Source organism: Paroedura picta, chromosome 1, assembly GCF_049243985.1.
Source record: "Paroedura picta isolate Pp20150507F chromosome 1, Ppicta_v3.0, whole genome shotgun sequence".
Taxonomy (NCBI): domain Eukaryota; kingdom Metazoa; phylum Chordata; class Lepidosauria; order Squamata; family Gekkonidae; genus Paroedura; species Paroedura picta.
In genome coordinates this window covers 73,971,229-73,984,692 of record NC_135369.1, presented here as the reverse complement: position 1 = coordinate 73,984,692, position 13,464 = coordinate 73,971,229, and the positions used below count along the sequence as shown (strand labels likewise).

The window sequence follows — 13,464 nt, the reverse complement described above, 5'->3', positions numbered from 1 at the left end:
TTTTCCTGGAATAGCTATGTTGAGTTTTTTAGGTATTTGTGAGAAACTCATGTAATGGAGTCTGTGTGATTTGCCTCTTTGTAATGAGGTAGTAGTACTGGTCAACCAACACAATACTGCACAACAGAAACAAAAACAGGCCTATAATAATTATTTCTGTATGCTGCCCTTCCCTGACAGGCTCAGGGCAGCTCACAAGAAGTTTAAAAGCAGTCCAATAAAAATTACATTTATAATAAATAGTATTAATCAGGCAAATTGGGTTTTAAAAACAATTTAAAAGCTCCGTATTCTTCTCAATATGTACATTTACAGAGGGAGGCCAACCGGTGCTTAGTGGATTGGATGGATTCACAGGTAGGAAGGCCAGCATGTCAGAAGTCATTTTCCTGGCCTCAGCAGTAGGCCTGGCAGAACAGCTCAGTCTTACAGGCCCTGTGGAACTGTTTTAAATCCCACAAGGCCCTGGTCTCACTAGGTAGAGAATTCTGTAAAGACCAGGGCCAAAAAAGTCTTCGCCCTAGTTCAGACCAGTTTTACATCTTTAAGGCTGGGGACCCCAAGCAGATATTTTGTTGCTCAACATGAATGCCCTCTGGGCGATGTAGAGGAACAGGTGGTCCTTATAGCCTTCTACAAGAGACATAGCACACTAAACCATCAGGCATGAGTGCTCTGGACTGCATCCAATCACCCTTGCCTGTATCCAATCACCTCCTTGTAAGCCTGGAATCAGCTATGGACTCTCACCGCTAGACCTCCAACTTCTCACTTGCCCCAACATCTAATTTTTAAAAATTATTTATTTGTTAGATTTATTCCCCACTGCTCACGGCAAGCCAGCTCAGGGCGGCTTACAGAAAAAATAAAACCTGACATATAAAGTTGAAACCGTCCATACTCCCCATTACAAAATTAAAAATCTGGCAGCAAGAAAAATGAGCCCCAACCTCCTCACGCTATTGTCCAGCAATCCCCATCTAGTGCCTCAGGGCAGAATCCAGGGGTACCATCAATCCGGTAACTGTCTGGTTTAGAGGGGCCCCCTCACATCTTCCATGCCTTGGCCTCAAATGAAGACCTGGTGGAAGAGCTCCATCTTACAGGTCCTGTGGAACCACAACAGTTCCTACAGGGTCCTCAGCTCCTCTGGAAGCTCATTCCACCAGGTCAGGGCTAGGGCTAGGCGAACCTCTCAAGAGCCAGACACCACCAACAAATTAGTACCTATAGAGCGCAAGGGTCCAGTTAAGTATTCGCAGAGTGCAAGGGACTGAGGGTCCCAGTTTTGCTAGGATACGAGCATGGTCTGTTTGAAAACCTAGCTGGATTCTTTGGAGAATTTGAATACCATCGATTTGGGAGCTCCTGGGCGAGGACCTGTGGCTACAGCAATTTAATAGAAATGTACCAGACATTGTTGTGCACACTTATATGGCATCATACAAGAAGGGTACGTAATTTCTCTCTCTAGCATGTAATCTATAGGCTGACAACTTTGGAGTTTATGTTAAGAGAAAGACGCCTTTGTCTCTTATGTTGTACCTTCTGTTCACAGTTGATGACAGAGTTCTTGTGTGGCATGCGAGTGATCAAGTTTTATACCTGGGAGAAGCATTTTGGGACTAGAGTGCATGGTTGCCGAGGCAAAGAGCTGAAGAGCCTGCGTGCTATCAAGTACTTGGATGCTGTGTGTGTTTACCTCTGGGCAGCACTACCTGTGGTTGTCTCCATTCTCATCTTCATCACATACGTTCTGCTGGGACACCAGCTCTCTGCTACCAAGGTAGGAGATGTGGCTGTTCCCAGACACTTCTACTTTGGTTGCACCTTAAGATACTTCAGAAAGCATTTGAAAAATGGCTTCCAGTATGATATTTTGGAAATTGTGGTTACTTTTTGAAATGCCCTTGTATTTCAGAGTGTACAGTCATTCCAAACAAGCAAAATAATTTTTTGAAAGGATTCTTTTCTCTCAAACAGTGAAACCCATCACTTAACTCATATGGTGGATGCAGCTGCCACAAGAAATTGAATGCAGCTGCTACAAAAAATTAGTCTAGTGGCTAGCTTGAGCGTAAGCATGGCTTCATTCTCCAGGTATGCAATATGATATATAGGACAAAATCTGACCATCTCGAAATATAAGATTTCTCCTTTGCATATAAAAGACATTTCTAGCTCTTGTGATTCTGACATATTCTCATTCTCAGTTTATCTGCTCTTATTCATATTCTAAGAAACAGTAGGATTTCAGAAGCCGGAAATTAACACCTCTATGCCCTACACCCATGTTCTCCAACACCCAGGCCGTGAGGCCCTCGGTACCGGCATGCCAGTGGGTGCCGGTGCTCCGCGCCTGTGCATTTGCACACACTGGTGAGTGCCGCACTGAGGGGGAGGAGGCGCGGGCACCAATGCACAGGCACAGAGTTGCAGCATCTGCCCTTTGGTGCTCGCACTTCCCCCCTTTGCATTTGCACCCGCACCTCCTGCCAGCGCCCACCACTGCCCTACATGACTAACTATCCTTCTACATCATTTCATTTGGCGCCAGGTCCCTATTTTGCTCTAGTCCCACCCACTTTCTTGTTCGTTGACTCCATAGCCAATAGTATACTCTACTCTGGAAAGGAATCTATGTATGAAATACTTTGCATTGTTCTGAACACATAATTGGGGTATCCTTGCTATGAAAGGTGCATATTTTTTGGAAAAGAGGACTAACAGCATATCATTCTATAGAGCTATCTGTATTTATTTCAAATGCTTCTGGAGCCGTAAGCCTTTCTGGATCAGACCAGAAATCCATTTGATCTGGATAACAACCTGGCCTCAATACAAAAGACATGGGGACCATAGCTGCCTCCCTCCAATAGATACAGAGTACTAGTCTTCAGAAGTTTACTGCCTCTGAATGTAGTGGTTCCATTTAGTCATCATGACTGGTATCCTCTCTATCTGTTTCCTTTTACGCTCACCTACACTTCTCACTACATCCACTGACAATGAATTCCACCCACCGAATAAAGCTGTACTTCTTTTTGTCTGCCCTGAATCTACTACCCATCAGATGTAGTGGGTCCCACTGAATGATAGTATTACTAGTATCAAAGCCCATTTTAAAAATGGGCTTTGAAAGGGGCGGTAGGAAAAATTTGCAAAAAGGGGGGTCTACCCAAGTGCACCAACCTCACTCACTCGCCTTGCTGAAGTAATGGCAAGTAAGAACACTGTTTTCATGGAGAGCAGACCCAAAGGAACTGTCCCCAAAGGCTCAAAGGGAGGGCGCATCAGAGCTGCCAGAACCAATGAAAGGGACCACTGAGGGGTAATTTTAGGAGACGGGGGAAACAGATTTGTTAATCCCTTGACAAAATGCTGGGAAAACTTATGAGAGAACAGGGATCTACCCTGAACCTCCTCATGAAATGCAGACAAGGCTGCCAGGTGAGTTTGGATGGATGAAACTAGCAAACCATCCTTTGAAAGGCTTAAAAGATAATCAAACACCTGTGGAAGTGTACAGGAAAAGGGGCACAACTGTCTGTCCGCACACCAGGTCTCAAACCTGGACCACTTCAAATTATAGGAATACCTAGTAGAGGCTCGTCTTGAATGTAACAGAACTTCCTTCACCTCATGGGAGTAGGAACTCATACTAATTGGAGCCTCCCCAGGTTGAACACCGGTGGAGAGAGGAAGGGCAGAAGGTCCGGACTGCAGGGGAAGGGAATCCTCTGCCCTGCCGAGAGCTCTAGGAGAGTCAGGTACCTGATGTGGCCAATCTGGGGCAAAAAGGGGCACAACTGTCTGTCCGCACACCAGCTCTCAAACCTGGGCCACTTCAAATGCTGTAGGGGACTGTGTTGCCCCAGAAGAATAGACTGCTGCTGGATCCTGACTGTAGTTGGAAGCTCAGGTTACCTCCACAACACATTGCATGTTCTAATCAGCTGCAGCTGATAATCTAGCTACTACTATTCTGTGAAGTAGTGTGGTCTGGTTGCGGTTATCCATGCTCTGATCAAATCCAGGTTAGGTTCATTGCAATGCACTCTGTACGGGCGCCCTTTAAGAGCTGGGGTGGATCATCCCTGTATTGAAAGATTTGTGCTGGCTGTTTCAAGTCACAAATGCTGGCCTCACCTTTAAGACTATCTCCAGTTAAGATCTTCTTTGTGCTAAAATGCTGCTTTGTCTATTAGCTTGAAATTTCTGTGCCAACTCCCACGAGTCCTTCTGCCTCAACCACAGGTCTTCACAGCCTTGGCACTTGTTGGGATGCTCATTCTTCCTCTCAATAATTTCCCCTGGGTGCTGAATGGGATCTTGGAAGCCAAAGTGTCTCTGGATCGAATTCAGCATTTCCTTGAGCTCAGTGACCAGGATTTGGATGCTTACTACAGCAGAGGTATGGGAGTCATAGGAAACAGAATGGATAGGCAGAATAGGGACAGAACTATTCTGAGTTCATAAATCTGAGCTGTGAAAACAGCAACAGGGTGCTCTGTCTTGTTGTGCCTTTTAAAAATGTTGCTTTATGATATTTAACTGCAATTCTTACAATTTCATTAAACAGCATTTTAAGTCATTTTAGTGCTGCCTTATTGTGGCTTTGGTTTAATGTTCTGTATTTTTGGCTTGACATTACATGGAAACTACCCCAAAGATGCTTTGGAGAGTGTGGCACTTAACTATACCACATAAATACAAGTCCTAGGTTTGTAGACAGCCACCTTGGCAGCAGGGCCTTCTGCTCACTTTGCCTGGGATGGCAGCTCTCTGTTCTCCATCTTTTACTTCACCATTCTCATCTCTCTCAACTGTTCTTTTTTGTTGTGTTCACCTTTGAGAGACAGAGCCACAGGATTGCTGTGGGCATTACTCCTAAGTGTTCGTAAAACCTGAGCTTATTGACCCCAGCTGAGGGGAATAGAAGGTTGAAATGACTACAAAATTGTTCTTTGTACTGTAGCTGAGATGAGCTTGAACTCAGTGCCATCTGCATAGCCTGTTTTTGGAGACTACTGTTGGATCTGTCTGATTGACCCAAGAAGCATGATGTACCACTCACAAATCCCAAATGCACTCCTTGGCCTTTGGCGAGCTTAACGGTAGCTCTGCCACCTTTATCTTCCTTTGCAGCTGGCCCTTCTGACCCATCTTCTGCCCTAGAAATGCACCATTCCACCTTTTCATGGTCACCATCAAGCAAGGATGGTGCTGAACAACATGGGCCGAGAGGAAGTTTGCAACTCTTCATTGAGAATCTTACAGTGGCAAAGGTGAGCAGTATGGGGGAAATCGTTAACCAAGTCACTTCACGTAGAAAGTTGTGAGGAGAGAAAGATTCTGAATGAATAGTAAAACTCAGGATTCAACAGTGAAGGTGCTGGTCCTTCTTCCATTCCACAGGGCCAGCTCGTGGGAGTTGCTGGGAAGGTTGGATGTGGGAAGAGCACTTTGCTTGCAGCTATCACTGGAGAACTCAGCAGGTAAATAACACCTCTTTTTTCTCATGATTCCATTGGCTAGATTTTAGGTCTAATTTTAATTAGGGTTCACCAGATTTCATCCTTGGAACCTGTCTTTATTGCTAGGGATGAAGAAGAGCAGAGAGCCAGTATTGTATGGTGGCTTCTGTTTTGGATTAGGGCCAGGAAGACCTGGGTTCAAATTCGGATTGCCAGCTGCCTAGAGAGAAAATATATCTTGTCACTTTAATATAGGCTTAATATGTAGAAATAGGCAGGTGAAGCTCTTCTGGCATGGAGGTGAACAACATCTGGTCAATAATATCCCATTGAGCCTCTGTTACAGGGGCACTTTTTTCTCTCCAGGCTTTTGGCAACTTTACTTCAAAACTATTTAACCATAATGTGCATTGGATGACTCTTGGCCAGTCACTTTCTCTCAGCCTAACTTACCTCACAGAGTAATTATGAAGATAAAATAGAGGCACATATGAGCCTCCCGAGCTTTTTTGGGGGATGACTTATAAATAAGTGGTAAGGTAGTAAGGTGGGTCCAGCTATCATTCAAGGAGCTTTTCTCCAGCCTACGGGACCTTTCCTCCAACTTAAATCACTTGTGGGAGGAAAAAGGATTGTGAGACTGGAGGAACATTCAATCATTGCTCAGTGGAGTGATGGGGTAGAGATAGGATCCACTCCAGTCCTTCCAGGTATTTACAGAATGTTCTTTTCTCCACGTTGGTGAGGTTTAGAGACATGAATGCTTGGTCAGATAGTGTGACTTGTGACATGGAAGTTCAGCACCAGCCTTTGTATAACTTCAGTACTGGTTAGGTTTGATTTCCCAAGTATACTCTGAATAAATAAATTCACTTTTTTTTTTGGTGGGTCCATCTCCTGATGCTTGTCTACTGGATTCATGCAGTCAAGGTGAGCTGGTATACATTGGGGATCTGGAAAGAGGATTTGGCTTAGCCACACAGGAGCCCTGGATCCAGTTTACTAGCATCCGTGAAAACATTCTCTTTGGGAAAGAATACGATGCCAGATTTTACCAAGAAGTAGTGGAAGCCTGTGCTCTGTCTGATGACTTGAATGTAAGAGCCCTACAATGAAAATATTATTTTCAGTGAATACACACAGTGTAGTTGAGGGGGACCACTCCTGACTGTAGGAAAGGAGCACAAGAACTCCTGAAGCTGCCTTATACTGAATCCATTGCTGGTCTGTCAAGGCCAGTGTTGTCTATTCTGAGGGGGAACAGTTCTCCAGAGTCTCAGATTGAGGTTTTCACATCATCTGCTTACCTGATCTTTTTAACTGAAGATGCCAGGATTGAACATGGGACATTCTACATGCAAAGCATGTGTTGTATGACTAAGCCATGGCCCCTGCAGAGTACAGTAAACATAGTAATCAAGGCAGGTGCATCTTCTACAGTTAGGAGTGGTCCTCACCCACCCTGTATAGATCAATTTGTCCTTGGTTCGCTAAGAAAACCCATTGTGTTTAAGACCCTGTTTACATCGAGTAACCTGCCTCACTGACAGATGGAGGCTTTAAGCACAGATAACTTTCTTTTGGCGAGGCCTTATTATTAACCACACTATTGTATTGTTGGTGGGGATTGTGATTTATGAGGGAGAGACACCTCTTTTGCAGTCTGTTCATTCTGCTTTAGGACTAAAACTTAAGCAAAGTTGGGGGCAAAAACTCTTTTTGGTTCAAGCTTATAGCATTATCTTGTGACCAGTCATCATCTCACATTCCCCACCTAAGCACTGTGACAATAGTGCCTCCAACTGCTACTCAGTGGGGTGATGTTTGTTTCCCTCCCTTTCATGGATTTGGAAAAAATCCAGAACTAGTGCATGTTCTGACTCTTAGCAATGATGGACAATGCGTAGTCCTTCTTGGCAGACATTTAGTAGTGTCCATGGTGACTGGCATGACAATTGGGGAACGCTTGGGAGCCCTGGTTCCCATTTCCCCATCTCTTGTTTCTGTGCAGTTCTGGATAGGGTACACTGTGTACAAACAAAGTTCTTATTAAGAAGACATTAAGACAGAATGAAACACTTGCAATAATTTTTTTTGTCCATTTAACTTTTAGATCTTACCTGCAGGCGATCAGACAGAGGTAGGTGAGAGTGGTGTGACTCTCAGCGGTGGACAGAAAGCACGAATTGCACTTGCCAGAGCTGTGTACCAGGTAAATAAATAACTGGATGAGCAGGAGAAGAAGACAAAATACTGAAATGAAACTGAAAGATCAGAAGACCTCCTCCAAGGGTCTTCCTGAAAAGTCATTGGGTCCAGCTCTTGAGAACAATTAGAGCTGGAAAGAAAAGGGACGTTTTTCTGTTAATTTCTTCCCATCTTTGGCAGTACTGGCTACATCTGTATAATGGTTTTCTTTAGGAAAAGGACATATACCTTCTTGATGACCCACTGGCAGCTGTCGATGCAGATGTAGCCAATCACCTTATGCAGAAGTGCATTCTAGGAATTCTTAGAAACAAGACTAGGATTCTTTGCACTCACAGAACGGAGTTTTTAGAAAATGCTGATGTTATGTTGCTGATGGACAGTGGGAGAATACTCAAGGCAGGTATGGCTTGGTTGGTGCCTTCCATTTACCTCTTCCCCCAGGTTTGGATTCTGGCTTGCCATTTAGAGTGGGACTTATTCAGAGGGTAAAGCTGTTTTCAGGCTCCAAGAAACCCCAGAAGTGGCACAGTCATACAGAATAAGGTTGGGAAGCATAGCTGTGGACATGCCCACCCAGGGCCCCTCCCCTTCCCACTCCCTCCAGGCCCATAATTGTTCATTTGTCACTTACATGACCATATATGGTCATATCACCCAATAAATGTTTAACAGATTTTAAAAATATATTAAAAAATTAACTCCCACCCATTAAAGAAACCCTTACAGGGTCTTCAAGAAACCCCAAGATTTCACAAAACCCTGGTTAAGAAAGCCTAAGGTAGGTACTATATTATGGTATCAACTGAGAAGTTAGAACAGCCTAGAAGTGAGTTATTCTGAGTAGTCTCTGCAATGGCAATGAACCTCTTCATGTGGTTATATTACAGTTTTGAAGAGATTATGATTAGCCAACTTGATGTTTTTCTTATTGGTATCATTTTTTAATTGTTGCCACTTGGAGTCCTATTGTGATCAGATAGAAATATAATATGGAACCTTCAGATGGAACCTTAGAAAATAAGATTTCAAGCAATCTGATTGAATCAGGAAGTGTTACATAAGAGACAGGAGAGGAATCAGAATGATGCAGATGAACAAACCAAAGAAATTTCTGCACAGATAAAGCAGAGGAAGATTCCAAATAGATATTCATGGACTGAGAATGGACAAGTATTGAACAAAGATTTTACAGTCTGGAGCAGTAATCAAAGAAATAATGCCACTGAGCTGGACCCAAATGTTGGTTTCCTTTAACAGAGGCACTTTAATCAATGGATCAGAACAATGGGCCTTTTCGCATGGGGATCTTTGTTGCAAATTGTTTGCCATTTAAAATAGTGGAATTCGTCGTTATGCATACCTGCCTTTGTAGTGGAATCAGTTGCGTTTTTTAGCGTTTCCCACAGGCTTCCGGTCTCGGCAGAAATCGCTAGAAAGGAAGCGCTATTGCCAAGCTCGTTCCGCCCCTGGCCGTCAAGCAGCCAATGGGCAGCCGTTAGCATGCTCCCAAACAGCCCCTTTCCCTTTAAGAAAGGTTTTTTTTAAAAAAAAACCGACCCATAGCAACTAATCTAGGTAGATTCGTTGCTACGGAGAGACCCATCCAGCTGCCTAACGTGAGCTGTCGTTTGATTGTATGATCGTTTGCACGCTGCCTCGAGTGATAAAAAAAAAATCCCCCCCCCCTCTCACGGGCCCGATTTTCGGCTGAATTTATGTGTAAAAAATAAAGGGACTTTATTTCAGCAAACGGGCTTTTATGTGGTTTGTGCTTAGTGACTAAAGGTGAAGGACTGAAGCCAGGGAAGCCTCTAAACAGAAAGAGGCTCGCTGGTGCGTTTATCCCCGCTCGCTCGGAGAAAAAAAAATGGCGATCGCTTCCCCGGAAGTTTGGAGGAGAGAGCCAGGGGGAGGGACTTTGAAGAACCAGCAACAATGGTAACGCACAGGTCTTTAGCGCTACTGTTGCAGATTGGTTGCAGGAGTGTATCGCTATCCGGAGGGTGAATCCACTTTTCTGGATTCCCCCGAAAGCGCTACAACGAAGCGCTTTTTGCGGGTCGGTTTCAGGATTGTTGCAGATTGTCTACGACGTCGTGGGTTATGGCAAATTAGTAGCGTTTCCAATTAGCAACCATTGTGCTATTTTGAAGCCGTGCGAAATGGCCCATTCCTGCCTTCCCTCTCCTACTATGGCCCACTAAGCTCTCCAGGAGTATCATTTTGGATAGCAGGCTGTAATGGAAGGAGAATACAGAAAAGTTATATCTTCCACTCAAAAATTTAATCTCAATGCAGCCAAGAACCTGGAGCCTCCAGTAGGTGATCCAGCATTGCAGCTGACATAATTTCCTAATATACCTGCAAAATGTAAAGTTATGTTCTTTTTTCCCCCTAGGAACCCCAGCTGAGGTTCTGCCACTGGTGGAAGCTGCTCCTAAGCTTATAGAGATGGACAAGAGAAAGAAAGACAAAAGTCAGTATCACAGTGCCTTCAGAAGTTTTTCCCCATCAGCATCTGTAGTTGGGCATAAATGATGGCTATATTGATAGGCTTTCCATGAGGTCTGATTGATATTATTAGGTCAGACTTTGCATTATAGCCCCGGACTGCCCGTGCTACATCTCGCCTGGCTTTTAGAGCAACTTCTGTCATTCCCCAGGGGAAAACACTGTCATTTTCTGACTGAAAATGTCACTTCTGACTGAAAATCCAGTACACATTAGTTGACTCACTCCCAAGATTGCAATACTTAAACGTTCCATTTCTCATTTTACCACTTTATGCTTATCTTGATGCATATTTATCACGTTCCATAATGTTCCTATTACATGCATCAAACAGCTTTGGACTGTTGTTTTGCATCCAATCATATCATTGAATGAGCATTCTTTTGGCTTTCGTCCAGTAGCTTCATTTGGTCCAATTGTATCATTAAGAACATTGCAGTTCTCAGTTTTTCCCTGTAACTAGCAGATTCATAAAATAAAGAGATGACATTGCTAGGGGGAAGGGTAGTTTTGCAGGGCTTTGTCACTCTTTTCCCCTTTTCAGTATAACTAATCACAAAATGGCATGGATGTTGCAGATCAGGGTGGGTGCTTGGACTTTTACTGGACAGCAGTGATATTATCAGCATCACCAATAGATGCCCCTGAAATCATGACAGATGCATTCCATAAACACAGAATAATTCATGTGCTGCTAGGGGAGAGGGAAATACATCTTCCCAGCAGCAAAATGTTATGACTTGAATACTGCTGAAAACTCCACGGAACTGCAACAGAAGTACAACCTTGACAACATATGCCTGGATTTGCAATATAATGGTACAATTATTTGCACTAAAAGAAAGTTTGTCTAGAATGGTCGGTGATTAAAGGTAAAGGTATCCCCTGTGCAAGCACTGAGTCATGTCTGACCCTTGGGGTGATGCCCTCTAGCGTTTTCTTGGCAGACTCAATACGGGGTGGTTTGCCAGTGCCTTCCCCAGTCATTACCGTTTACCCCCCAGCAAGCAAGCTGGGTACTCATTTTACCGACCTCGGAAGGATGGAAGGCTGAGTCAACCTTGAGCCGGCTGCTGAGATCGAACTCCCAGCCTCATGGACAGAGCTTCAGACAGCATGTCGGCTGCCTTACCACCCTGCGCCACAAGAGGCTCGGTCTGTGATTAGTAGCAACTAATTTAGAAGTAGATAGTTGATACTTTATGTTTTTAGAGGAAAGCCAGTCACATTCCTAAAGTAGGAGGCACTGGGAGGGAAGGAATGGTATCCAGATGTATCCCTACAGATTTGTATCACTGTTCTAGACAACTTGTTTGCTTTGACACTAAGGCAGTGGTTCTCAACCTTCCTAATCCTGTGACCCCTTAATACAGCTCCTCATGTGGAGAGGACCCCAACCATAAAATTATTTTCATTGCTACTTCATAATTGTAATTTTGCTACTGTCATGAATCGTAATGTAAATATCTGATGTGAAGGATGTATTTTCATTGTTACAAATTGAACATAATTAAAGCACAGTGATTAATAAAAAAACAGTATGTAGAGCAGGGGAGGGAGAGACCCAGCTGCCATTCAAGCAAGCAGCTTCATTGCCCAGAATCAGAATAACCGAATGATCAGCCAAGCCCCCAAGGGTTGACTTCCTCTCGCAATGACCGCATCTTCTGCCCAATCCCGCAGATTAAAGCCCCGGTGGCGCCTTATCAGGTAAAACAAGGTAAAGGGGATCCGGCTTAAAGGCTTCAACATGCTGCCTTTGCCCCCTCATCCCTGTCTGGCTGCCCTGGAAAATACAAACATTTTAGATTGCAGGACACCCGGGCACACCCTCCCCAATTCACCATGGGTCCCTGGCCCATTCCCATGGGGTCTGTGGCATCCACTCTGGGGTTTTGGAGCAGCTGCACAGCTCCCTTCTGGCCATTCAGGAGAATCGCTGTTTGCCATGAATGCTTGCCTCTGAGCCACCGGTGTGCAAGGGATGGAGTAAGGCTATAGACCTCTTGGCATGAAGGGAGGGGTCCCCTGGGTGTGCGAGGCTAGCTGAGCATCCAGAGGAGCAGCACTGCCTCCTCCCCTCCCCGGCACCTGTGCCCCACCTGCCATCCCCCGGACTGGCCCCTTCTCCCCCTCCAGCCTTCCTCCCCCTCCATGCCTGACAGCAGCGCAGGCCAGTGCCTTTGTGCCTGTGCCGCTGCCACCACCGCACTTCTTCCCAGCCCAGTGTTCCCTTTCCTACATACGCAGCACAGAGGAGGCCAGCACTATGGTGCTGCCGCAGTGGTGGCCAACGCTCCCGCAACCCCCAGGAATGGGTCGATTGACCCCACTTGGGGTCCCGACCCCAAGGCTGACAACCACTGCACTAAGGGATGCCCTCAGCTTGGACTGTTCTAGAAACCAAGGGATTGCTCAGATGCTATAGGAGCTCTGCTTACATCCCGCGACCTGCCTTTCTTTTTCTATTTTCAAAGGTCCTACAGAATACATCAAAGAGGAGGATGTAGAGCCTGAAGAAAAGCAACCAAACTGCTTTCTCAAACAGGATGAAGAGAAGAAAGAAGGGGCAGTGGCTTTCCATGTCTACAGAGCATATTGGCTGGCTGTGGGCAGTTGTCTAGCATTGGCTGTCCTCCTCTCTCTGCTGCTGATGCAAGGTAAACACTAGTCATTGCTTTCACTTTTATCTCTTCTTGTTTTCTCTGCCTTTCTATGCACTGTTCACAATTTTTCTCAGTATGTATACACAGCATATTATATCTAATAGCAAAAGGCAGGCCCCTGCCTACATCGCCACACCACAAACCCAGCTTGGCAGGAGAATCCAACTTACAGAAAAATGCTAATGTGGGGGTGGAAAATCCAAAAGCCATACCTAAGAGATGGCACAAACTGGCAAAGATCAGGCAATAGTTTGGTTTATCATACCCGGTGCTTGCACAGGGGATACCTTTACCTTTAACTTTATGGTATTCTATACCTATGGCTTATTTCCATCTTTGTAAGCTGCTTAGAGAGCGCCTTAAATATGAAAAGCATTTTAAATGTTTTAACTCAAAGAAATAAAATATGAAATCAACGGCATTTCTAAGATTCTGAATTTTCAGTGGTATTTTTAAAGCAAGATTTTAACCATCAATGCAGCAAATGAACATGGACATCATTAATTTTTTAAAAATGATAAATAATACAGAAAATGGCCAGTAGAGCTAGGGATTCTAGTGTGCATTATGTAAGATGGCACCTTTTTATTATTATTATT

General features: G+C 44.6%; 1 protein-coding gene across 6 annotated transcripts in view; it reads left to right on the top strand.

Annotated features, from left to right (window-relative positions):
- The window catches only part of ABCC10 (ATP binding cassette subfamily C member 10), a 39,741-nt gene that overhangs the window by 9,779 nt on the left and 16,498 nt on the right, over positions 1–13,464 (top strand). For all 6 annotated transcript variants that reach the window (XM_077342985.1, XM_077342975.1, XM_077342988.1 and 3 more), the window contains 9 exons: positions 1,559–1,786; positions 4,258–4,414; positions 5,149–5,288; positions 5,419–5,498; positions 6,403–6,574; positions 7,591–7,689; positions 7,899–8,088; positions 10,087–10,164; positions 12,677–12,859. In XM_077342985.1, the coding sequence (XP_077199100.1) occupies positions 1,559–1,786; positions 4,258–4,414; positions 5,149–5,288; positions 5,419–5,498; positions 6,403–6,574; positions 7,591–7,689; positions 7,899–8,088; positions 10,087–10,164; positions 12,677–12,859 (1,327 nt within the window). The remainder of the gene's footprint in view (positions 1–1,558; positions 1,787–4,257; positions 4,415–5,148; positions 5,289–5,418; positions 5,499–6,402; positions 6,575–7,590; positions 7,690–7,898; positions 8,089–10,086; positions 10,165–12,676; positions 12,860–13,464) is intronic.